General features: G+C 47.9%; 1 protein-coding gene across 1 annotated transcript in view; it reads left to right on the forward strand.

Moving 5' to 3' along the window:
* LOC137770993 (putative serine protease 47) overlaps positions 1 to 23208 on the forward strand; it is a 49320-nt gene extending 26112 nt beyond the window's left edge. The window contains exons 2-7 of the mRNA XM_068554019.1: positions 4069 to 4194; positions 10817 to 11150; positions 12152 to 12335; positions 13776 to 14053; positions 17009 to 17169; positions 22891 to 23208. Coding sequence (XP_068410120.1) covers positions 4069 to 4194; positions 10817 to 11150; positions 12152 to 12335; positions 13776 to 14053; positions 17009 to 17169; positions 22891 to 23208 — 1401 coding nt within the window. The remainder of the gene's footprint in view (positions 1 to 4068; positions 4195 to 10816; positions 11151 to 12151; positions 12336 to 13775; positions 14054 to 17008; positions 17170 to 22890) is intronic.
* Positions 23209 to 25445: the final 2237 nt, after the last annotated feature.

The following is a 25445-nucleotide window of genomic DNA, read 5'->3' on the forward strand; positions in this document are numbered from 1 at the left end:
AAGTATTAGTTATCACACAAGCTCCATCTTGTTCTGCAAGACAAAAGCCAGACAATTGTCAAGAACCGCATCAGCCAAGGAAAAAAGAGAGGTTCCAAGTCTTGTTAAGGCTTCAAATAGGAGTCCAACCCACTACACCATTTTACTTACCTGTCGATGGTGCCTATCTTTTGAATAGGTATCTCAGATTTTCCACTGACTCAGAGGTGTATTGTTCTTCGGTTGTGACCTGTGGGGTTTCTGGAGGTAAAACTTTAGTCTGGACAAATATACGCAACTAGATATATATCCCTTGAAGTTTGACAGCAGTAGGGGTGGCTAAAATTACTTTATAAGGGCCCTTTCATCTTGGCAATTGTTGGTCTTTGGGGCATCCCCCTTTCCATGTTTTAAGAAGAACTTAGTCCCCAGGGTTTATTTGTGAAGGAACTGCTCCTTCCTCTATTTCTTTAGTGGGAGCTGACAGTGCCTTGTGAGCATAATCCTGGATTGCCTTCTGAACTTGTTCTAGATTAATAATATATCTCAGGGTCTGGTTCACTTCCTCATCTGATAGAACATCAGTAGTAAGAAAAGGCCTCCCATAGGTCATTTCAAATGGGCTAAGCCTCAGACCACTCCTGGGGGCTACACAGACCCTGAAGAGTACAATAGGAAGCAAGTTGGTCCAGGGTTCATGAGTTTCTTGGCAGACCTTTGCTAAGGTTTTCTTTATTTTTTAAAAAATATTTATTTATTTACTTATTTGTTTATTTATTTATTTGGCTGTGCTGGGTCTTAGTTGCTGCCTATGGGACCTTTGTTGTGGCATGCAGGATCTTTAGTTTTGCGGCATGCGGGAATCTCTTAGATGTGGCATGCGGGATCTAGTTCCCCAACCAGGGATTGAACCCAGGCCTGCTGCATTGGGAGCAAGGAGCCTCAACCACTGGACCACCAGGGAAATGCCACTAAAGTTTTCTTTAAAGTATTGCTCATTTTCTCTACCTTCCCTGAAGACTGAGGGTGCCAAGAAGTGGCTTGTAGTCTATCCCTAGGGCCGTTGTGAGCCCCTGTGTGATTTTGGCTATAAAAGAGGGCCCGTTATCACTCTGGAGGGACTTTGGAAATCCAAACTGAGGAATTATTTCTTTTAAAAGGGACTTACACACTTCCATGGCCTTTTCAGATCGGGTGGGGAGGGCTTCAACCCATCCTGTGAAAGTATCAACAGACACCAGAAGGTATTTATATCCTGATCGTGAGGGCATTTGCGTGAAATCTAACTGCCAGTCTTCCCTCAGGCATGTCCCCCGGCATTGAATTGGCCTGAGTAACGAAGTGGGGAGTAGATAGGTCTGTGGGTTATTAGGGGCACATAAATTCCAGGCAAGCATTACTTGTTTTATTGTTCTTTTAAGCTCCTTCCCTGAAAAAGCCTTTTGCATCAAGTCCCATAGTGCACCCCTCCCATAGTGGGTGGCATCATGTAAGCTCTTAGTGAGTTTCCATTGTTGGGCCTCAGGGATTAGCACCCTATCCTCCTTTCTATACCAGCCTGTGCTTCCTTGCTCAGAGCTCCATTTCTCAGAATTTTCTTGTTCCTGTGGGGAATAGTGGGGGAGCTAGGGAGTTCAGGGGGCCAATCACTAGGGCCATAACTTGTTCAGGTTCCTGCAATCGAGCTGTCTGTTTTGCAATTTGATCAACCTTGCTGTTCCCTTGGCTAACAAAAGGCCCCTCCCTGTGATGGCCCCTACAGTGGACTACTGCTACCTAGGTCGGGAGCTGCACTGTTTCTAAAAGAGTCAAAATCAAATCTTTATGTTTTAGGGGGGAACTTCTAGCGATTAACATTCCTCTTTCTTTCCAAATGGCAGCATAAGCATGGAACACATGGAACCCATACTTAAAGTCAGTAAAAATATTTAATTTCTTATCCTTCCCTAATTGCAAACTCTCGTTAAGGCAATTGGTTCAGCCTTTTGGACTGATGTCTGGGGTGGCAGGGCCTTGGCTTCTATGACTTCATCTAGGCTAACTATGGCATACACCACCTTTCAGTTTACCATTTCTACAAAACTGCTCCCATCAGTAAACCATTCGACCTCAGGGCTGTCTAGAGGCTCATCTAGAAGATCAGACCTACTGGAGTAAGTTTGTTCTATGGTCTCTATACACTGATGCAATGAGTCTCCACTCTTGACCACTGGAAGCAGAGTTTATGGGTTTGGGGTTTGGCACACCTTTAAGGTAATGTTGGGGGTGTCCATTAGGAGGGCCTGTTATTTTGTTAACCTTCCTCCAGTCAACCAATGTCCTTTGACTTCCAGCACAGATTGTACCTGATGAGAGGTTAACACATCTAAATGTTGTCCCAGGGTGAGCTTGGAAGACCCATTAACTAACAGGGCTGTGGCTGCTACTGCCCGCTGGCAGCTTGGCCATCCCAGGGCCACTGAGTCCAGTTGTTTTGAAAAGTAAGCCCCTGTTCTCTGATCTGGTCCCAGCTTTTGGGTCAGGACTCCGAGTGCTATCTCTGACTTCTCGTGAATGTATAGGGTAAAGGGTTGGTCCAAATTTGGAAGCTCCAGTGCTGGTGCTCTACTTAATTCAGTCCTTAGAGTCTCAAAGGCCCACTGGTGGTCCTTATTCCATTGAAGGGGTTCTCTTACTTCTCCCTTTAGAGCCTCGTATAGGGGTTTTGCTATAAGGCCATAATTTGGAATCCGGACACAACAGAACACAGCCATCCTGAGAAAGCCTCGAAGTTGCCTCTTTGCGGTTGGAGATGGTAATGCACTAATTGCTGTTTTTTGATCTATGGCCAGGGCTTGTGCCCCTGGGGTCAAAACAAATCCTAAATATTGAACCCACTGCTGTGAGATCTGAGCCTTTGTTGGAGAGACTTTATATCGCCTTTCTGCCAGAGAATTTAGGACCCTAATGGTATTTTGATCTGAATCTTGTTCGGTCTCACTACTTATCAATAAATCATCAACATATTGTAGCAGAGTTCCCTTCTCAAGGCTCAGTTCCCTCAGTTCCCTTGCTAACGTGTTTCCAAAAGATGGGGGCTGTCCCAAATCGCTGAGGAAGCACTGTTCACGTATATTGGGTAGCCTCCAGGGTGTCAGGGTCCCTCCATTCAAAGGCAAAAAGGTATTGAGACTCAGGATGTAGAGGAATACAGAAAAGTGCATCTTTGAGGTCCAAAACAGAGAAATACTGGGTGCTCCCTGGCACTTGGGTGAGGAAGGTGTATGTGTTTGGCACCAATGGGTGAATAGGGATGAGTGCCTCATTCACTGCTTGTAAGTCTTGCACAAACCAAAACTCCCCATTAGGCTTCTGAATGGGGAGGATCGGGGTGTTGCAAGGGGATTGGCAGGGCCTAATGAGTCTGTGTTTTAGGAACTTGCTGAGCAGCAGTTGGATTCCCCTCAGGGCCTCAGGCTTTAAAAGATCTTTTCCAGGGGTATTTTTCCCCAGGCTTTAACTTTATGTTTATTGGGGGAACAGGTTTTGCCCTTCCTGGCACTGAGGTATCCCAAACTGCAGGATCTACTTGTTCCCTAATTTCTTGGGGAATATTTTGATGACCAGCAGGTGGGTCATCTGGGGCTACTAACAGATGCATTCTCTGCTTGAATTCTCTACCTCCTAAGAATATACTAGCTCTTAACTTATTTAGCAAATCTCTTCTGAGGAGGAGGACAGGGCATTCTGGCATATACAAAAAGGAGTGAATAATAATAATGGGCCTGACTCTGTGGGCAAGGGGAGATGTAAATCACCTTACCTTTGGCTGTCTATCAACTTCTGTCACAGTACAGTCTCTGTTGGAGAGGGGGGCAGCTGGCCAAGTCAGAACAGAGCAGGTGGCTCCAGTGTCTACAAGAAATTCAGTTCTCCTACCTGCCACATCGAGGTTGACCCGAGGCTCTGCTGGAGTGATGAGGATGGATTGAGTGGGATCTGGAGCTGGGAAGGCACTCAGGCCCCATCAGTTGGTGTGCAGGAATCTCTCATTGGAGAGAATTGTAAGGACCTGGGGCCAGTCAAGTTTGCCCCTTGGGTGTCTCACAGGAAAGCGCTCAGGACATTCCCCCTTCCAGTGCCCCGCCTTCCAACAAAAGGCATACTTGTTCGAGCCCAGGCAGCTTCTTGGCAGTCTGTCCAGGCTTCTTGGCCCTCCAGCGTCCCTTCGAGATGGTGGGTGGATCAGAGCAGCCAAAAGTTGTGTTTTCTGTTTTAGCCTCTTATCCTTATTGGACTCCTCCATTAAGTCGCGGTTGTTATAGACCTTGAAAGCCTCCTCTACCAAGGTTGACAGTGGGGTTTGGGGCCCAGACTCAAGCTTTTGTAATTTTCTCCTGATAATCAGGAGTAGCCTGGGTGATAAAATTCATGGCCAATAGTGTCCTCCTTTCTGCGGACTCAGGGTCTGTACTGGTGTACTTCCTGAATGCCTCTGTCACTCGGCTCAGGAAGACTGTTGGGTTTTCATCTTTTTCCTTTGCAACTTCTCGGACCTTATCATAATTTACAGGCTTCACCATACACCTTTTCAGTCCTTCTGATAGACAAGTAATGTAATGTCTCATCCTAGCCTGGCCTACATGATCTTCATAGTCCCAGTGTGGGTCATGTTCTGGGACTGGATCCCCACCCACCTGAAAAATTTGGCGGTGTGGATTGGTGGCCAATAGGCCATCTGAGTGTTACCTGGCCTTTCTCAGTATACACTCCCTTGCACCTGGGGTGCAACAGTAGGCCAGAATAACCATGATGTCCTGCCAGGTGAGAGAGAATGTCAACCCCAGCCTGATAAATTCGTCCCTAATCTTGTCAGGGTTCTCTGAGAACCTGTCAAAATTCTCCTTACAAATTCCTAAGTCTCTCATTGAGAAGGAGACATGCACTCCAGTAGTGCTTCAGTTTCCATCAGCTGATTCCTGAAGGGGTAAAGGCCTTGTGGGGCAGAGGTGGGGACTAACTTTGAACCTGATCCTGGGCGACAGGAAGTTCCACTACGAGTTACCCTGGAGGGACTAGTCTCTCCCTCCTGGGGTGACGGAGGATATAAAGGGACATAAGGAGGCAGAGATTGGGATTGGTCAGAGGGACCCGGAGAAGTAGGTGGCTCCGGAGGAGTAGGTGGCTCCGGGGAAGCAGGTGAAGCTTGGTTTCCCCCCTGAGAGTCGGAGAAAGTTAGAAGGGGATCATTTAAAATGTCGGGAGTGTTTCTGATTCCCCAGGCTTTTGATTACAGGAGACCCATAGAGCGGGGTTTTGGTAAAGGACCATGAAGGTTTATTTTGGGGGGTGGGGGCAGCCCCATGTGGTTTGTGGGATTTTAGTTCCCCGACCAGGGATCGAACACATGCCCTCAGCAGTGACAGCTCAGAATTCTAACCACTGGACCGCCAGGGAATTCCCAGGACCATGAAGGCTTGAACATAGGGAGCCTCAGTCCATTTTCCTGTCCTGCAACAGCAGAGATCCAATTGCAACACGGTATTATAGAGACCCATTTTCAGACCATTTTTCTCCATTCCCCGACTTATACAAGGGCCAGGCAATGTTACAATAGAGTTTAAATGTTTCCCTTTTCAGCCCGTCTATTTTGAAAGTTTCCAATTTTTAAGGATACTCTCCAGATGTGTTTCTTCTGGCTTAGAAGAGGATCATCCCATGTTGAACAACATGCAACCGAGAAAAAGTGCTCCTAGAAATGAAGTCCAGTGTCCCAGAGACATTTACCAGGAGGCTTTTGTCCTATAACGTTTCCCTATGCTGGGGGTATTCCTCGAGTTTGAGCATCTATAAAACCTAGGATGTGGGCTGCTTGGAAGTGGCCACCCAATAGGTGATCTGTAACAAGGTATGGGCTGCCAAGGCCTTGAGTGAAAGGGGTCCTAGAGGTGCAAAAAAGGAACTCCTGGAGGAATTGGAGCTGGGTGCAATGGAAAATGCCATTGGGGTCAGGACCTAAGGGCCTACGTTGGGAGTATTCCCACAGGGATTTTTTTTTGGACATAGAATAAGGTGAGAGACTAGACAGCAGAAAAACCTAAAACCCTTTCCCCTCTCTGTTTGACAGCTATGATAAAACTGGGGAGAGCCTGATGATTCCATCTGACACAGGCAACAATGAGTTTAGACAATGTTTCCCATGTAATTTAACACACCAAATGAACCCAATTAGTTTAGGATCTCTCTTTGGGAGGCTCCAGGGGCCCCATGAAGCATCCCAAAGTTAACTGGAAGTCAAAAGAATTTCAATTAGAATTTGATATTTGGGAAATCTGTCAAAAATTTCCAAAAGTTTTAAAACATCCAGTCAAATAGAATCATAGGCTGCTGTGAAACAATTATTCCTTGAGCTAAGGTGAAAAAAAAAAAAAAAGGATTCCAAAAGTAAATGCAGATCACTTAAAGGCACAGAAACTCACACAATCTGTTATCAAAAGGAGCATTCGAGGAAATCTTTGTTCTCTTATGAGAGAAAGAAACCAAATCCAGTCTTATATCAGCCTACTCTTGATAAAATCCAGTTACCTAATTAAATTTAATCCAACCTTAGAAAATTCCAACCACGTAAAACATTCTCTTCTCAGTGTTCCTTTTCTGCAAATCTTCTGTAACTTTCTGTAGCCATATTTTGTCCCTTCTTTTTTCCATTCAGAAATAACCAGCTGTAGGACAAAATCACATTTTTCCATTTAACGAAATACATTTCCATTCCACATACCTTCTTTTCTGAAAGCACACATCTTACCTTCCTTATGTCACAATGAAATGTCTTTTACATTAGCATTCCCTGATTGGAATATCCCATAAACTCTTGGGAAGATCCCATGTATCTTCCCAAAGCACAATTTCTTTCCTTAATGTGATGTAAGATATGTGTCTAATAAACCCAAACATCCTTACTTTCCCTCTCACAAGAAAACAAAAGTAGGTAAATTTAGACCTGTTTAGCAATTGATGTTCCAATATTTCATCTTATTTGAAATGGCCTGGATACTCAATGGATTCCTATCATTTAACTTAATTTAGTTTCAAGTTACCAAAATTTGGAGGGACTGTTCTAGATGGACATTTTGAAAACATGATTATTCCCACTGAGTTTACTAAAAAGCTCTTATCCAGTCATATTTACTTAAAAGTTTAATCATATCAGGTTATTTTCCTTGCTAACAGATTTTATCACAGAAACAATACGCACTTATTGACTTCCAGTAACCCTAGGTAGGATAGAAGTATTATACTTAATGTTGATAATACAGACAGGTGTGTATTAATTTAACCCACAAGCTTAAGCCACACAAGTTAATTTTTACAAAATCAGAGATCTCTTAGTTTTCCTGCTTGAATTTAAAAAGGTCTCTTTTTTTCCCTCAGTCTGGGGGACTACAGATGGATCAGGGAGTCCCTGAGAGTCCAGGCAGAATAGTTACATTGCAAAGGCAGAGGAGAGAGGTGCAAGCCCCTCTCTTCATTTTTTGTTCTTTAAAATCCCACTAAGTAACCCAAGGCTGGAGTCGAGTCTCAGACAATGTGGGATCCGTTTGTATTTCAGGGTTTAAGAGCTTCACCATGCCCACAATGTTAGCAGAGACTTGTAGGAGCAGTTGGACAGACAAAATGCATAAAACAAAGATACCAATGACAAAAACTTAGACACAAACAAGAAGTTTTCAGGATAAAGGGGATGGGAGTGCAGGTATAAGGACCAAGGGAGAGGTAAAGGGAGGAGGGACAGAAAAGACTGTAAAAGAGAAAGAGAAAGAGAAAGAGAGAGATTGCCATTTCAACCTGACCCTGCAGTTGTCTCTTCAGGCACCAACCTGCAAGCTTTCAGAAAGGGCCACTGAAGGAGGGTGCACCCTGTCCACTGCCCACCGGGGTGATCGAGCCTGGAAACCAGACAGTTGTATTTCATCTGTAGGAACCTAACCCACAGGTGGGACTCTCACCCATGCATACACCAGTTTATAGAAATCTGCTGTAGCACTGCAACAAAGGGTCCCAGGTCCCAGCCTGTCTCAAAAGTGGGGGGAAAGATAAGAGACATACAGAAAACAAATACCAAAGTGGAAAATGTAATTCCAACCATATCAATAATCACATTGAATGTGAATAGATGAAACAAAGTTAAAGACAAAGATTGATAGACCATATTTGAAAAGCAAGGTCCTTAAAATATAGTCTCTAAGAAGTGGAGGAAAGAAAGGTGGGAAGGAAAGAAGGGAAAAAGAAAAAAAAGAAGGTAGGAGAGAAAGAAGAAATTAAAGGCATCCAACTTGAAATGGCAGAATTAGAACTTTTATTACAGAGGACATGATCCTATGTGTTAGAAAACACCAATGATCCCACCAAAACAAAATACAACAAAACAAAACAGACTAGAATGAATAAACAAGTTTAAGAAGGTCACAGGAAACATTTCTTATAAAAATAAATTTCATTTCTATATACTAAGTACAAAAATATGAAAAGGAAATTAACAAAATGATTTCATTCACAGTAGCATGGAAAAGAATAAAATACTTAGAAATAAATTTAATAAAGAGCTGCAAGATCTGTACACTGAAAACTACAAAACATTGCTGAGAGAAATTAAAGATCTATATAAACAGAAACATTTCTTATTCATAGATCAGGAGACTTCATATTATCAAGAAAGCAATTCTCGGACTTCCCTGGTGGTGCAGTGGTTAAGAATCCTCCTGCCAATGCAGGGGACACAGGTTCGAGCTCTGGTCCAGGAAGATCCCACATGTTGCGGAGCAACTAAGCCCATGAGGCACAACTACAAGCCAGCGCTCTAAAGACGGTGAGCCACAGCTACTGAGCCGTGTGCCACAACTACTAAAGCCCACATGCCTAGAGCCCACGCTCCACAACAAGAGAAGCCACCACAATGAGAAGCCTGCACGTTGCAACCAAGAGTAGCCCCCACTCACCACAACTAGAGAAAGCCCACACGCAGCAACGAAGACACAAAGCAACCAAAAATGGATAAATAAATAAATAAATAAATTTTTAAGTAAAAAAAAGAAAGCAATTCTCCTCAAATTGATCTATAAATTCAATGCAGTCCCTGTGAATATTCTAGCAGGCTCTTTTTGTGTAGAATTTGACAGCTGATCCTAAAATTCATACGGAAATGCAAAAGATGCAGAATAGCCTAAACAGTTTGGCAAAAGAATAAAGCTGGAGAACTTTCACCACCTGACGTCAAATTCTACTATAATACGTGTTAATCTAGACAGTGGGTTTCAGGCACAAGGAAAGGAATACAGTTCAATGGCACAGAATTAAGAGTCCAGAAATAAAACAATTTTTATTATGAATTGATTTTCAACAGAGGTCCCAAGACAATTCAATACAAGAAAGACTAACCTTTCTTTTTTTAACCAAGGAAAGGTGCAGGGATAAATGGATATCCACAGGAAAAACCCAAAGCAAAGAAACAGAAACTTACATCACACTAGACAAAAATGAACTAAAACTTGATCACAGATCCACATGTAAGAAACAACCCCTAAAATTTCTCAAAGAAAACATAGAAGAAACTCTTCATGATCTATTAGATATAACATCAAAAACATGATCCATACAAGAAAAGATTAGTAAATTAGACTTCATCAAAATTAAAAACTTTTGCTCTTTGAGCACCACTGTTGAAAGAATGAATAAACAAGCTACAGACTTGGAGAAAATCTTGCAAATCACATATCTGATAAAGAACGGGATCTTGCCGTTTGCAACAACATGGATGGACCATGAGGGTATTATGTTAAGTGAAGTAAGTCAGACAAAGGCAAGTACTGCATGATTACACTTATATATGCAATCTAAAAAATAAAACAAATGAAGAAACCTAACAAAACAGAGACAGAGTTATAGATACAGAGAACAAACAGGTGCTTGCCAGACGGGAGAGTGTTGGGGGAAAGAAAGCAATAGGTGAGGGAGATGAAGAGGTACAAAATTTCAGCTGCAAAATAAATGAGTATGAAATGTACACTGTGGGGAATATAGTCAATAATTATGTGATATATTTGTATGGTGACATATCATAACTATACTTATCATTTTGAAATGTACAGAAATAACCAATCACTATGTTGTGTAACAGGAACTAACATAGCATTTCATTGTACATCAATTATACTTCAAAAACAAACAAATTCATAGGAAAGGAGATCGGATTTGTGGTTACCAGAGGCCGGAGATTGGGGGAGGGAGAACTGGTTAGCTGCAGTCAAAGGTACAAACTCCCAGTTATGCGATAAATAAGTACTAGGGATGTAATGGACAACATGATAAATATAATTAACACTGCCGTATGTTATACATGACAGTTGATAGAGTAAATCCTAAGAGTTCTCATCACAAGGAAAAATTTTTTTTTCCATTTCTTTAATTTTGTATCTATGTGGGATGATGGATGTTCACTAAATTTATTCTGATGATCATTTCATGATGCATGGAAGTCAAATCATTATGCTATACACCTTAAGCTTAAAAAAATTTAAAAAGAGAAAGAATGGACCTCAGTTAATATTAATGCCTCAATATTGGCTCACTAGTTGTGATAAATGTGCCATAGTAATATAAGATCTTAATATTAGGGGAAAGTGGGTGAGGGGGACCTTGGAACTCCTTGTACTGTCTTTGCAACTTTTTCATAAATCTAAAACAAAAAGTTTATTTAAATATAAATAAATAAATAAATTTTAAAAAATGTACAGAAAATCATTGAATTGTCCCTTGTATAATAATAAGTGAACTTCATGGTATATAAATTATATCTTAGTAGAGTTGTTTAAAAGGTTATGAAGAAGGTCAGGGTGGGCTGAGGGCTGGGCTGAGGCGGGGTCAGGGCAAGGTCAGGCAGGGCCAGGGTGGGGTCAGGCGGGAGTCAGCAACCCTGGCAATGGGCACGGAGGCGTGGATCGCCCAAGGCCGAGGCCAGCCTGTGGCCCTTCTCTGGCTGCTGCTGCTGCCCGTGGCCACCCTGGAGCTGCGAGGGTCCCCGGCCACGGCCACGGCCACGGCCACGGCCGCCCCCGGCTGGGCTCCAGGTGCGGGCGGAGCGGTGGAGGGCAGCGCTCCGACTCCGGAAGCGCAGCGGTTGGCCCCGGGAGCCACAGGTGCGTTGGGGCCTCTGTTGAGGGCTGAAACGGCCTAAACTGCAGGGCCTGAGGGGGCCGGCTGTGACCAGGGCCTGGGTGCCCTGAGTCACTGAATTTCATCTTTTCTCTGCCCTGGCCAGCAACCAGGCAGCCCAGAGACCCCCTCAACACAGGCGGGTCACCGACTCCCCACTGTGGAGCCTCTGGGTGGGAAGTGCCTCTGTGGGACTGTGGGACCTCTGTGGGACTGTGGAAGTGGGGACATAGCAGGGTCTGACCCTGAGGCTGGGTGGCTGGGTGGAGGAAAGCACCAGGACTGATGAACGAGTGGCCCTGAGTCCAGGGCCGCGGGTCTCATTCCGCTCCGTGAGGCCCTGGGAGCGCAGGCCCTAGACCAAGATGCCCGCTCTCAGGGGGCCTGGGCACACCCCCTGCCCTCCCAGGTGTGAGTCCTAGAGCCAGGGCTGTCTTCATTAGCCCACTCCCTCTTCTTTTAGAAATGTAGAATCCTGAGTCAGAGAGGGGGAATGACTTTCCCCAGCTCACACAGCACCACAGACTGCAAATCTCCCTCCCTAAGACACCGGGGTGACATGGAGGAGGCACAGGCCCTTAGAAGCCATGATCTTGAGCAAGTAATGTTGGTAACTTCTGAGACCTTTAGTTCTTTGATCTACAAGAGTAGGCATTGAGGTGTGCTAGTTGAGGGAAATAAGGTCTGTGACGTGCCCAGCCCTTGGCAGCCCCACTCGGGGATGTCCTTCTCCCTGCAGATGCTGCTGTGAGCTGCTGTGGCTACCTTAGGTCCCCCCTTGCCCCATCCCACCAGACCTCTGGGTCCTCATCCCCACAGGGCTTGCTCTGTCCAATTCTCAGGGGCAGCCAGTGAAAGTAGAGTCCAGGTAGCGCTGTCATTTTGGCTAGGCCACTGGACGCTTGGCCTTGGTTTTCGCATCTATGAAGTGGACAGGGCCTTCCTGGTAGTGGCATTTGGGGTACTACTAGTGTCTCTATCGTAGGTGGCAGGGGAGTCTCCACAGTGTGCGGGAAACCCAAGGTGATGGGGAAGATCTACGGTGGCCAGGACGTGGTGGCTGGCCAGTGGCCATGGCAGGCCAGCTTGCAGTACCAGGGCTCACACGTCTGTGGAGCTGTCCTCATTAACTCTCACTGGGTCGTTTCCACTGCCCACTGCTTTCTGAAGTCAGTCCTCCTTCCAGGGTGCCAGCACAGGCACTGGCAGGGGAGGGGGATATGGGGGAAGAGGAGAAGAGGGGTGATGGGCATCCCACGTCAGCTCCTCTGGGCTTTTCTCTGGGGCAGTCTGTGGCCTTCAGATGCATGTCATTCCTGCCTTTGGCCTGTGTACCCTCCACCTGGACTGTCCTCCTTGCTCACCTGCTCAGATCCGCCTCATGCTCTGCCATCAGCCCCCGTGCCTGTGCTTCAACACAGATGTGCCTCAGGAGAGTGGCAGTGTCCATCCTGGCTGCCATGCAGTGTGGACCAATCTCAGATCACAGCTTCTTCTTAATGTCCCCACATTTCCAGGTGTCAGAGTCTAGGCAGGGACCTGGGACCGCATGTCTGGCCAGCAGCTGGGCAATTCTTCTTATTACTCCTGCACAACTGTGTGCCCAGGAGTAGTCATGGCCGCTGGCGTGCGTTGTGGGGAGCCATGGTGCCAGGCTGCATAGGTGGGAATTGGGGCTCCCTGGGAGAGTGACATGGCTGCTCAGGAGTCTAATTCCCCTGGCCGTCCTGGGCCTGGCTCAGTGCCTGGGTCTGAACAGATGAGGAGGGGTCCCCAGGGAGCTGGGGCATCACAGCCCAGGTCTGGGAGCTGGAACTTTCGGAGCTTAGAGTCCTATTGGCGCCTACTCCATACGACGATCCACGCAAGCCCCTCTGTGACATCAGGGGTGGCAAGTCCCCACCTCACCCTGTCTCCATCCTGTCACAAGAGAAGGCCCAACATGGGTGAGAAGGGCAGATGCATGGGCTGGGGGTTCCGGAGAAGGGCTATGCCGAGCGAGGGGCTTGCTGGAGGGGAAGGGTTTGGGCAAGGGGAGCATGAGTGGGTCTCCAGGTGGATGAGCCGTGCAAACAGTCAGGGAGGTGGGAAGTCTCAGCACCTGAGTTCAGGGAACAAGGCAAGGTTCTGTTTCCTGCACTCATTTGCTCATTTATTTGACAAATCTTTTGTGAGTCCTTATAACTAAGTGGAGAAGCAGCCCTTGGGCAGGAAGGTGTTTAAAGAAAGGAGAGGTCAGGAAGAGTGTGGGGCCAGAAGGTGGACTGTAGGGAGTCTTGGGAAGGGTAAAGTTAGAGCTGGGATTGAGCCAGAACTCCTCCTGTGTACAATCAAAGACCTTCATTTGATACGCCACCAAGGATCTTTCCAGCACAAGGATTCAATGCTCCTCTGATTCTAGTGTGTGATGGAGAAGCCGTGTGTCTGAGGTTGTAAGTAGAATAGCAATTAGCCCCAAGAAAGAAGGACTCCTGAACGCTAGAAATGGGGAGATAAAAGCTGTCTAGCATCATGTGGGGTAGAGGCCTGTGGGCAGTTAGATGAGGATGCAGGGAAAGAGCTAGCCCACACGCAGAGATGATGGTGACAATGTGCCCTTCTTCCTCCAGAAAATCTCACGCCCCGGAGAACTACCGGGTTCTGTTAGGAAGCACCCAGATGCACCAGCACACCCAGCACACCCGAGAGATGTCACTGAGCCGGATTATCATGCACCCAGACTTTGAGAAGTTACATCCCTTCGGGAGTGACATAGCCATGTTGCAGCTGCTCTTTCCTGTGAATTTCACCTCCTACATCATCCCCGCCTGCCTCCCAGTCCCTGGCATGCAGCTACCCAGTAACTCATCCTGCTGGATAACTGGCTGGGGGATGCTCAACGAGGAAAGTGAGAGGGTGTAGGAGAGTCGGGTTGAGGGCAGATGAGGGTGGGGAGGAGGAAGGGGAGAAGGACAAAGGAGGGAAGAAGGGAGGTGTGGCTCCTCCTGAGGGGTCCCCAAGCAAAGAGGCACTGGACCTTGGCCCACTAAGCGTCATTTCTAGAGGAGTGGACCATTCTAGTTCTAGTTCTGAAAGTGTGTGATTGTAAAGCTTCAGTGTTCCCTAAGTGCAAAGGTTTACACTGAAAGTCTGGGAATCTTTGACTTTTGGAATCAAGATTCTGGGTTCTTGAAGTCTTTCTGGTTCTGGATTCCAAGGTTTTAATCAACCATGGATCTGAGATGACTTGATTCAACTCAAAGGTCATGCTTGGGGCCTGGTCCATTGCAGGCCACTGACAAACAAACACCCTGATTTCCCATTGCCATAAGAGGAGCTTGGGAAAAGTGGAAGGAAAACACATGTACGACTTCTGACCTCTGAGCCTGCCTGATGAAGTTAGAATGATTATGACTTAAGAGTGTTTCACTCTCTGAACCTCACTTTGCTCTTCTCCCAACGCAGCTCAGCTATCTACTTTGTAAGCTTGTTAGGTGCACTGCATAACGCAGGAAAAAAATTATGTTTTTTAAGATTGAAAGAGGAGAAATGTAGGCAAAGACTTATGAGCCAGAGTCTTTATTAAAGAAAGGCGTATTTATGGTTGGGGGAAATGCTTATGGTGCAAAATTAAGGGGAAAAAGAATATATATTTTAATTATTTGTAGGGTCATAATTTGGTACCGTGTTTCTCAACAGAGGTGCTACAGGCATTTTGAACAGACCCTGTCTTCATTGGGTGGGAAGTGCCAGCATCCCTGGCCCTTGCCTACTAGTATGTCATGAACACTCCCTAATCATAGGACAAACAACCAGGTTCCCAGCATTCTCACACCACATACACAACACATACACACCACACATACACCACATTTCTCACACACACACACACACACACACACACACACACACACACACACACACACACACACAGACTGTTCCTCCTTGAGGACAGAAACCCTGTCTTTCTTGTTTTAATATCCCAGCCTGTGGCCCGAGCAGGGCCAGGCACCTTGTAGGTACCCCACTGCTGCCACCCTGGTCCTATACACCATAATTGCTTGCCTGTACCTCCAGACTGGTCTCTGAGATCCCACCCTGTGTGCTATACTTTAGTCTCCACATAGCTGTCTGAGTGTTTTCTTTAAAGCAGGAGTCATGCCAGTTCCCTGCTCATTACCCTCAGTGCCTTCTCATTTATACCTAGAAAAAAGTCGTAACTCCCTGCCTTGGCTCTCAGGCCCTGTGTAATGTTGGCCCCAATTCCTCTCTGCTCATCTCCTACTACATCCCTCACCCACACCATCCCAGCCAGCAGGCCTCCTTCCTGCTTGAAAACGCCAAGGCCATCGCCACCTCAGGGCCTTCACCTTGGCTGCCTCCCTGGCCTCACTTGCTCGCCCTGCTAACCTTGGCATGACTCACTTCTTTACATGTACAACTCAGCTGCTCCTCTGAGGAGTTTTACTTGATCATATGAGCTAAAACAGGCAACCTCTAATAGCATATGCCCCTGTTTTATTTCCTTTACACCACTTATTAGATCTAAAACAATTCTACTTATTTACTTCATTTACCCTGTTGATACAAAACGCTCAGCTTCTCTGTACACCAGTGCTAAATAGAATCTTGGAGACAGAGTTTTGGGTGAAGTAGAAAAGGATAGCTTTATTACTTTGCCAGGCAAACGGGGACACAGTGGGCTCCTGCCTCGAAAAACTGTGTCTCTACTTGGAGAGGATAGTGAGAAGTTTCATAGTAATGGTTCAAAGAGGGCATGATCAGCTCTTGGACGTCCTGCTGATGAGGTGGGGGTGAGGTAAGTAAGAGTCAGCATCATCAACCTTCAGGTTCCAACTGGTCTGGGCTCTACATGCTTGTGGGCAGCATACCATTGTTAATCATTAACTTCTCCCACCTGGAGGGGGTTTCAGTATCTGCAAAACAGCTCTAAGAAATTGTTTTGTATATCCATTGTTGGGGAGCCAGGACCTTGCCCCAAGGCTGCACTGTGTTTCTCTTGACTGTTTCTCACTGGTCTCGCATCCCCTCCCTTCCCTGATTAACACCTGCTTGAATCTGCCCGTTGGAACTCAGAGAAGGTCATGGAGGCTGAATGAAGTCTATTTCCTGTAATCAAAGAAATGGGGGACACAGAAAGCCTTTGTGCCCAGGAGCCCCTCAGGGCCCTGCTCAGTATCCCTGTCTCCCCCAACTAAGAATGTTCCTGTGTATCATTAGTGTCTAAAAGATACTGAACACAAGGACAGAGGAGTAAATGAGTGATTGGATGAGAGGGTGGATGGGTGAAGGGTAGGTGGGAGGATGAGTGGGTGGAAGGAAAGATGGGTGGGTGGGTGAAAGGATGGTAGGCAGAGATAGTTGGAGTGAGTGGAGACGGATCAAAAGATGGGTAAATGGGCAAATGGATGGAAGTGTGAGGGGATGAATGGGACATGAGGAAAGAGGAAAGATAGGTAGATGGACAGAGGAATTGGTGGATGGATGGAAAGGTTAATGATAGACAAATGGAGAGCGGATGGGATGGTCTGTGAAAGGGTAGGTAGGTTGGTGAATGGTTGCTAAGCACCACTGAGTGGCATGTGTTGGTGGGATTTGCCTTTTTCCTTTGTAGAATAGGAGAGGTGTGGTCTATTGCTATGAGGGAGGTGGAGGGAATAGGATGAGTTTGGAAAAGTTTGAGAAAAGGGGGAGGGCTTACTAGGCATAGGTAGAAGACTGAAACAGTGCTGAAGGCTCAACTGTGCTGAGAAAAGTCCATGTTGAAGTGGTGAACAGTAAGGCAGAGTAGCCTGTAGCTAAGCCACAGCACCCTTCACTGATTTCCTCCTTATCCTCGCAGCGCCTCTGCCCGAACCCTTCCATCTCCAGGAGGGTAAGGTGGGCTTCACTGAGAACAAGTTTTGTAATATATTTTACGGACTTAGAAAAGGCAAGAACTTCTCCGTGCATGAGGACATGCTGTGTGCTGGGGACTTCTCGACAGGAAAGGCCATCTGCCAAGTGAGTAAGGTCATTTCTGTTCTTCCCTTGCCTGTTCTCAGGGCCTCAGTTTCCCTAGGGGAGGGGCTGTGTTGCCTCTACTGTCTTTGTGGAGACCCCTGGGACTTCCCATTTCCTCCCTCCACATGTCTTCCTGGGCTCAATTCCTTGGCAGTGTCCCCCAGGATAGCCCCTTCCTAAGCCCCTTGCACATAAGGGCATCTACTGGCAGCACCCTCAAACAGCATCTTTTTATGAGGCATACCTTAAAGTTTTTATTTAAGTATAACATACATACAAAAGAATCTATTCATGCTGTTTTCATAAGTTGGATGAACTTTCACATAGTTACGCAACAGATGACCAATACCCCAGAGGTCCCACTCACACCTCCTTCCTATCACCAACACCCAACAGAAACCACCATCTTCACTTTTGACAACTTAGATTAGATTCTGAATATTCCATAAATAGAATTTATTTCCAGTTGTCAATCTTTCGTGTCTTTATATTTGTGAGATTCATCCAAACTGTTAAATGTAGTTATAGTTTGTTGAGTCTCATTGCTCTACAGGACTCTATTGTGTGAATTGAATTCTATGATCAGTTCTACTCTTGATGGGTATTTTAGAGGTTTCCAAGTTTTTCATTTCATTTCACTTCCAAATATTTTATCTTCTATTTCACAGAAACCCTTGAGTAGAATTGTTGAATTAAAAGGTATGTGTATATTCAGCTTTGGCAGATATTTCCTAACAACATCTCCAAAGTGGTTGCACCATTTCCACTCATTCCAGCAGTGGATGAGAGTTTAATATTTATTTATTTTATTTATTTATTTTCCTTATTTTTTTTGGCTGTGTCGTGTCTTAGTTGCACCACAAGGGATCTTTGCTGAGGCATGCGGGATCTTTCGTTACGGTGCGCGGTCTCCTCCGGTTTCTCTCTGGTTGTGGTTCTCAGGCTTCTCTCTAGTTGTCGTGTGTGGGTTTTCTCTCTCTAGCTGTTGTGCGTGGGGCTCCGGAGTGCGTGGGGCTCCGGAGTGCATGGGCTCTGTAGTTGTGGCATGCAGGTTCTCTTGAGGCGCACGAGCTCATTAGTTGCAGCACGCTGGCTTAGTTGCCCCCGCAGCATTTGGGATCTTAGTTCCTCAACCAGGGATTGAACCCGCGTCCCCTGCATTAGAAGGCAGATTTTTTACCACTGGATCACCAGGGAAGTCCTGGATGAGAGTTTATGTCCTCGCCAACACTTTGCACTTTCCATCTTTTCTCCTTTTGATAGCTTATGGTGGTTTGCATGTCCCTGATGACAAGTTAAATGTACTTTCATATGTTTATTGTCATTGGATGTCTTCTCTAAAGTTTCCCTTCCAGATTTTCCCCCCTCTCACTTTTCTGTTGGGTTGTCTTCTTTTCCTTTAGGGGCTCTTTGTGTACTTTTACATATTACAGGTATGAGTCCACTGTTGGATATTTGAATTGTAAACATTTCTTTCCTCTCTCTGTAATGCCCAATTTTAGAGGTGGGCAAACAGGTCCGGAGAGGGAAAGTCGCTACCCTAAAATAAGGCAGCACAACCTGGTCCCCCGTATTCTGACTCCAAGCCTAACCTGACCTCCACCATATCCGCCTCAGGGCCCAGCCTCCCAAGCTGGCATCATGTGCGGAGCTCTTGCATAGATGGCATTGTGGAGTGGAGGGGAGAGTATTAGGGTTCTGGAGTTAGAGACACTGCTCTGCCCTGAAGGTCTTTTCACTTTCTGAGCCCATGTCCTCCTTTATACTGTAGGATTCTGAGGCCTCCTTCATGGGATTGTCGAAAGGATGGTGTAGTGGGTTGGATAGTGTCCCCTACATTTGTAACCATTTGGGATCTCAGAAAGTGACCTGATTTGGAAATAGGTCTTTGCAGGTGTGATTAGCTAAGAATCTCGAGATGAAACCATTTTGAATTTAGAGTGGGCTGAGGGATAGACAGAGAGGTACTTGATTTCAGGCTTCTGGTTTCCAGAACTGTGAGAAGAGAAATTTCTGTTGTTTTTATAGTGACCCAGTTTGTGGTAATATGCTTTGGCACCCCAGGAAATGCACACAGGAGGGATGGGATGCGCCTGGTCCTTGAGAAGGCCTCACGGACAGCTGTTTTCACGGCAGCCCAGTGGAGCTGCTGAGCCAGAGGGAAGAAGCTTGGCCACCTGCCCTCCTGGTAGGAGGTAGACCCAGCTTTCTTGGTTCCCAGTGCACAACACATGGCTGTCTGGCTTGGGCCGTTGTTCTCACAGAGTCAGCTGTACCTGCAGGTGAAATAAAGGGCTGAGTCCCCCGAGTCCCCATCTGGCTGTCACCGTAGACCTCCCTTCCAGCCTGGAGAGGTCATGGCCATGGAGTTCAGGGCCGGAGCCCTTTGCCTGCTTGCCTGCTGGACATCCATTCTGCCTCTTGACCCCACCCCCTCTCGTTTCTCCCCAGGCTGAGGACACCATTGAGCTGGACACCCAGGAGCCCCAGCACATGGCCCCTCCTGCCCCCCTTAGCCTTTCAGTCACCACAGCCTGTCTGAGAGGTTCCATCTAGATTCATCTTCTGTCACATGCCTGCTCTGGTCCCCAGCCTCCAACTGGGGCTGTCTTCTCTCACTGAAGTGCCCTCCCCCAGCACAGGACACCCAGAAACAAGTCTGAGGAGAGACAGACCCCAGGAGCACTCAGTGCTCAGACTGTGGGGCAGGACAGACCTGGGTCCAGTCTTCAGTCTGTAATTTAGTGATTATGACCTTCGATAACCCATGAAATGGGGTTGCTAACGGCCTCCACTTAATAAGGTCCTTATAGAAGATTCAGTACTGTGCCTGGCATTCAGTAGGTGCTTAACACCTGCTGGCTTTCAATCTCCTGGCCTGGTCTGCCTCCCTCTATCTGGATTGTACCTGTTCTTCTGGGCCTGTCTTAGACCTGTCCTCTCACCCAAGGTAGAATTCATTGCTCTGGCCCTGCCCAACACACACACACACACACACTGTTTGCTGCGTGTCTTCAGTAGTGCAAAGTGCAGCTCACTTTGCGTGGGATACATTAGTGTTGGGCCTTCCTCTGCCTTCTGAGAACTCCCCAGGGGCTAGGAGGCTATTGGAGCCCTTCCCATCTCCCTCGGACTGGCCCAGAATCCATCATGATATAGACAACCACATGGCTCATCTGCATGAATCCCTGAGGCCTGGAGTGGACAGGGACCAGGCCTTCCCCTGGCCTTGAACAGCTTGGGGTGGGTACACTGTGGGGAGGGCCAAGGGCACCCCAGCTAGGGAGCACAGAGGGGAAGAGCTGAGGTGACGATGGCACATTCCCAATCTCCAAGAAGACCCCGTGTATGACTCTCTTGGGTCTGCGGTGACAAATCACCTCAAAGTGGGTGGCTAAAACAACAGAACTTTATTCTCTTACATTTCTGGAGGTCAAAAGTCTAAAGTCAAGGTGTTGGCCAGGCTGGTTCCTTCTGGAGACTCTAGGGGAGAATGTTTTCTTGCTTTTGCTAGCTTTTTCGAGGCCGCCAGCATTCCTTGGCTCATGGCCCCTTCCTCTGTCCCCAAAGCACATTGCTCCTACCTCTGCTTCTGTCATCACATCTCCTCCTCTGACTCTGACCTCCTGCCTCCCTCTTTCCTCATGAGAATCTTTCTGATTACATTGGGTCCACCCAGATAATCCAGGATAGTCTTCCTATTTCAAGATGCTCAACTCCATCACAGCTGCAGAGTCCCTTTTGCCACGTAAGGTAACATAGCCAAAGGGTCCAGTGATGAGGATGGGCATCTTTGAGGGTTAGTTTTGGCCAGCTACACCATGTACCCTTCTCTCTCCTTCAAGCCGCCACTTCCCCCACCCCCTCCTCAGCTGGAGATCTTCTCATTTCACTGAGAACGCCAAAGCAATCAATCAGCCTAGAGCCCATTCATCTTGCCAGCCCCACCCTAGCATCTTCCATCTCTCCTGAGCCTCATGGCCCATCCCAGCCAGTCTGTCCTGGAGCTCTGGGTGCCCAAAGGCTCTCCTGTTCCATGTCTTCTGTCTCCCTCTTTCCTGGCTCCTGTGTAAACGTGCAACAGCACTCTCCCTCCTGCAATTGCCCAGTTTCTCTGCTTTCCTTCCCCAAAAGACTCACAGCAGCACTGAATCTAACCCATTCCACCCAGGAGTGTCGCCAATGTGTCACCAGAGCCACATGACCAACATCCCCAAGAGCCTGTTCTTGCCAGAGCCACCTGTGGACCTGAGTCCTCCTCTCACTCAGCACTTCAGCAAGTCTCACTCCCATTTCCTGGGCACCAGGACTAGCCAGCTACTCTGCTGTGCACCTGGTCCCCTCCCCTCACACCTCTAAATGCTGGAGACCCCAGGGCTCCGTGCTCAGCCTGCTGCTTCCCCTCTGCAGTTCCTCCCTGGTTGGTGAGAAAGGCTCAGATTTGAAAGGTCCTGTTGCCTCCTTCAACATATTGCCCCAAATCTGACTGTTTCTTACTGCCGTGGCCCCTCCCCATCAGTAATCTCTCACCTTCCCTCCTGTAGCTACCTCCCAACTGGTTCATTCTCCACACAGCACCAGAGTGATCCAGGTGCTAGACATAACCTAGACAGTTCTCCATGGGGGTCAATTCTAACTCCCCACCATAAGGCCCTGTGACCCCATGTCCCATCTATCCCCCTTGCTCTGCACACATCACTGCTCTTCCTCCCCCCCACCTGGCTCAACCCTCCTCTCCTTGTCTGCACTTACTGCTCCCCCTTCTCCTGCATCAGAAAGTTAGGTTGTTTCTTGCCTGGAGTCTCAGCACAGGAAAGCTTTGTGCCTCCACCCTATGAAGTGCCCTTCCCTTCCTGTCCTGTCCCTTCCATGGCTTGTTTCCACATGTCACATCTGACAATGGCAGGCTAATTGGCTTATTTACAAAAGCACCGCAAAAGAGGAGCCTTGTCATTTCACCGCTGTGCCCAAAGGCGGAGGCTGCCCTGGATGCTTGATGTGCGTGTTGGACAGGTGAGTGGAGGAGCAGCAAGCATGGCTATGGCCCCTGCTCCTCCACCCCCACGCCCAAGGATGGGACCTTCGCTTTGGCTGATGAGTGAGGGGATTTCCAAGCAGATTGTCCTGCCCTGACAGCATTTTAGGACTTCAGCAGCTTTCTGGGGACCCCCATCTTCTCCCCAAGCAAAACAGGCTGCCTCCACCACGCCTGGGTATGGGCATTTTCTGAAAATGTTCAACCAAGAAGTTGAGAGAAAAATTAAAGGTCTAACTAAATGAATGAAAACGGAGGAGGACCCACGTGGGCACATGCTGCTGCAGTTCAGGGTATTGCAAGAGCTGGGGACTGACGCAGCTTTAGCTGGCCAGGCTTTACTCACAGAGCAGCTCTCTTGGGCCCTATGGTGCAGCTGTCCCTTCTCAGCCTTGGATAGTGCCCGTCCTGGACCACCAGGACCTCGCTGGGCACAGAGGTCCATATGTTGATAGGTTTAGATCAATGATTGTCCTGAGGGTCAATCAGGAACTTCCTATAGCACGATTCCACTGCCTGCCTGCATGGCCTAATAGGGCTGCTCGGCAGTGGGACGCTGGTGTTGGGACTTTCACAGAGGTGCACCTGAGTGAGCCTGGATGGCAGAGACTCATAAGCCCCACCTTGCTACCTGGTCTTCTCAGACCTGGCTCAGTCACCCACATGAACTCCCATCTCTTTCCTAGGGCGATTCCGGGGGGCCCCTCGTCTGTGACTTCGCCAGTGCCTGGGTTCTGATGGGGCTGTCCAGCTGGGGCTTTGACTGCCGTCATCCCATTTACCCCAGCATCTTCACCAACGTCACCTACTTCACCGACTGGATCGTCGAGATCCAGAGACTCACACCTCTTCCTGAGCCCATGTCCGCTCGTCCTCAGACCCTGTTTCCACACCAGACTCTGCAAGCTGCAGGCTCACCTGGGCCTGGCACAGCCTTTGTGCCTCCACAGAGCTGGCCCCTGCTGTTGTTCATGCTTGGGGCCATATGGAAAGCCCTGCAGTGATCCCCCAAGCCCCTCTGCTCTTGCTCTCTGCCTCAGGGCCCAGTCTCCTCGCTGGAACCTTCTGCCTCTCCCCTCCCGCAGCCCCATCACCTTTCAGTGGTCCCTTCTTTGCTTTCCTGTCCAACTGCTGCCACCCCACAAACCAAGCATGAAAAAAACAAATAAAAACTAATGAAAGAGTCATCTTGCTCCTGTCTTGGGGCCCTATTGCCCGCCGTGATCCTCAGCACTCACCCTTTCCCTTGAGGTCTGTTGTCTGACTCCGTGGACAAGGAAACAGGACCGGGCAGGAAGACTATCCCAGGAGGAAAGCAGGAGTGAGGACACTGAAAGAGTCCAGCTGGGGAGAGAGAAAGGTGTCTTCACTTGCAGACACCACTCCTGCCATGGGGGTGCACAGGCCTTCAGAGGAAAGATATGTCAGCTCCAGCTGCCATAACAAATACCACAGGCAATGTGGCTTAAACAAGAGGAATTTATCACCTCACAGTTCTGGAGCCCGGAAGTCTAAGGTCTCTCTCCTTGGCTGATAGATGGCCATCTTCTCCCTGTGTCCTCACATTGTCTTCCCTCTGTGTGTTTCTGTGTCCAAATTCTCCCTTCCTATAACGGCACCAATCATATTGGATTAGGGGCTACCCTAACGACTTCATGTTAACTCAATTATCTCTTTAAAAGCTCTACTCCAAATAAAGTCACATTCTGGGGACTTCTCTGGAGATCCGGCGTTTAAGACTCCACGTTTCTATTGCATTGGGCACGGGTTCCATCCCTGGTAGGGGAACTAAGATCCCACATGCCGCATGGTGCAACCAAAAAAAAAATGTCACATTCTGAGGTACTGGGGTTAGGACTTCAACATATGTATTTTGGGGGGGGCATAATTCAGCCTTTAATAGGAAGTAAGACATTTTGCCAGGTGTTTGTAGTACAAGGGAGTAAGGATCTTTCCCAAAGTAAAGAACTGTCACTCGTGGGATATGGAGGAACAAGGACCAGCTCCCCACGGAGGTAGAGGGAAGTTCCCAGAGTGCGGGACAATTGAGTTAGACTGGAGTACATGACCCAGGCCTTGAGGATGGGGCTTCCAGCCTGCAGCATAGAGGGCTGTTGAATGTGGCGGGTCTAGCAGAGTGAGTGGGAAAGAAAGAGAGGAGGCCTGAAGCCAGGCTGTGAGCTGAGGTGCAGGCTGGCAGTCCTCAGAACTCTGCTCCTAGAGTCGACTTCCAGCACCCTCCTCACCCACCCCCATGCTCCTGCTCTCCACAGTCTGAAGGGGCCCAACTCACTGCCCCCCAAACCCACATGACACTGCTCTCTTCTGTGTAGGGGCCCAGGCCAGCCTGGCCCAAGATGTCCACAGACCTCCAGCAGTTGGAGCCTGGTGTCTCCTTTCTGCTTAGCTGACTCAGGACTTAGTGGCCTGGCAATAAGCCTTGAAGCAATGCTCTAGTCATCCTTCCTACCAATATGCCTGACACAGAGTCCTTGTGCAGCCATCGGGATCCCAGGAGGCCTCGCAATGCACCCGCCCCAGCCTTCCTAACCCATGGTAATGTGGTAAATTTCCCATTTAGCACATATCCAATATGGACTAGATGCCATTCAAAGGGTTCAGTGGAAGCTCTTTCCAATCCTGGCATTGCCCAAATATCCTGAACCCTCACTGGCAGGTGAGCACAGATGGACTCGTATGCACATGAACACTGGGATGCCACTGGCTGGAGCCAGGACCCTGCACAGGAACTCCCTTCCCAAGATGATCTAGGGAGGCCTCAAGAAAGTGTCTTCCCAGCGTCCACACCTGTCTAGGCATTGCCACACTCCCTGCCTCTGGCCATCCCTCTGGCTGGAGCTCTACCACTGAGGTACCACCACACCTAGCAGGAGAGCCTTTGGGCACCCAGAGCTCCAGGACAGACTGGCTGGGATGGGCCATGAGGCTCAGGAGAGATGGAAGATGCTAGGGTGGGGCTGGCAAGATGAATGGGCTCTAGGCTGATTGATTGCTTTGGCGTTCTCAGTGAAATGAGAAGATCTCCAGCTGAGGAGGGGGTGGGGGAAGTGGCGGCTTGAAGGAGAGAGAAGGGTACATGGTGTAGCTGGCCAAAACTAACCCTCAAAGATGCCCATCCTCATCACTGGACCCTTTGGCTATGTTACCTTACGTGGCAAAAGGGACTCTGCAGCTGTGATGGAGTTGAGCATCTTGAAATAGGAAGACTATCCTGGATTAT

The sequence above is a fragment of the Eschrichtius robustus genome, chromosome 10, assembly GCF_028021215.1.
Source record: "Eschrichtius robustus isolate mEscRob2 chromosome 10, mEscRob2.pri, whole genome shotgun sequence".
NCBI classification, from domain to species: domain Eukaryota; kingdom Metazoa; phylum Chordata; class Mammalia; order Artiodactyla; family Eschrichtiidae; genus Eschrichtius; species Eschrichtius robustus.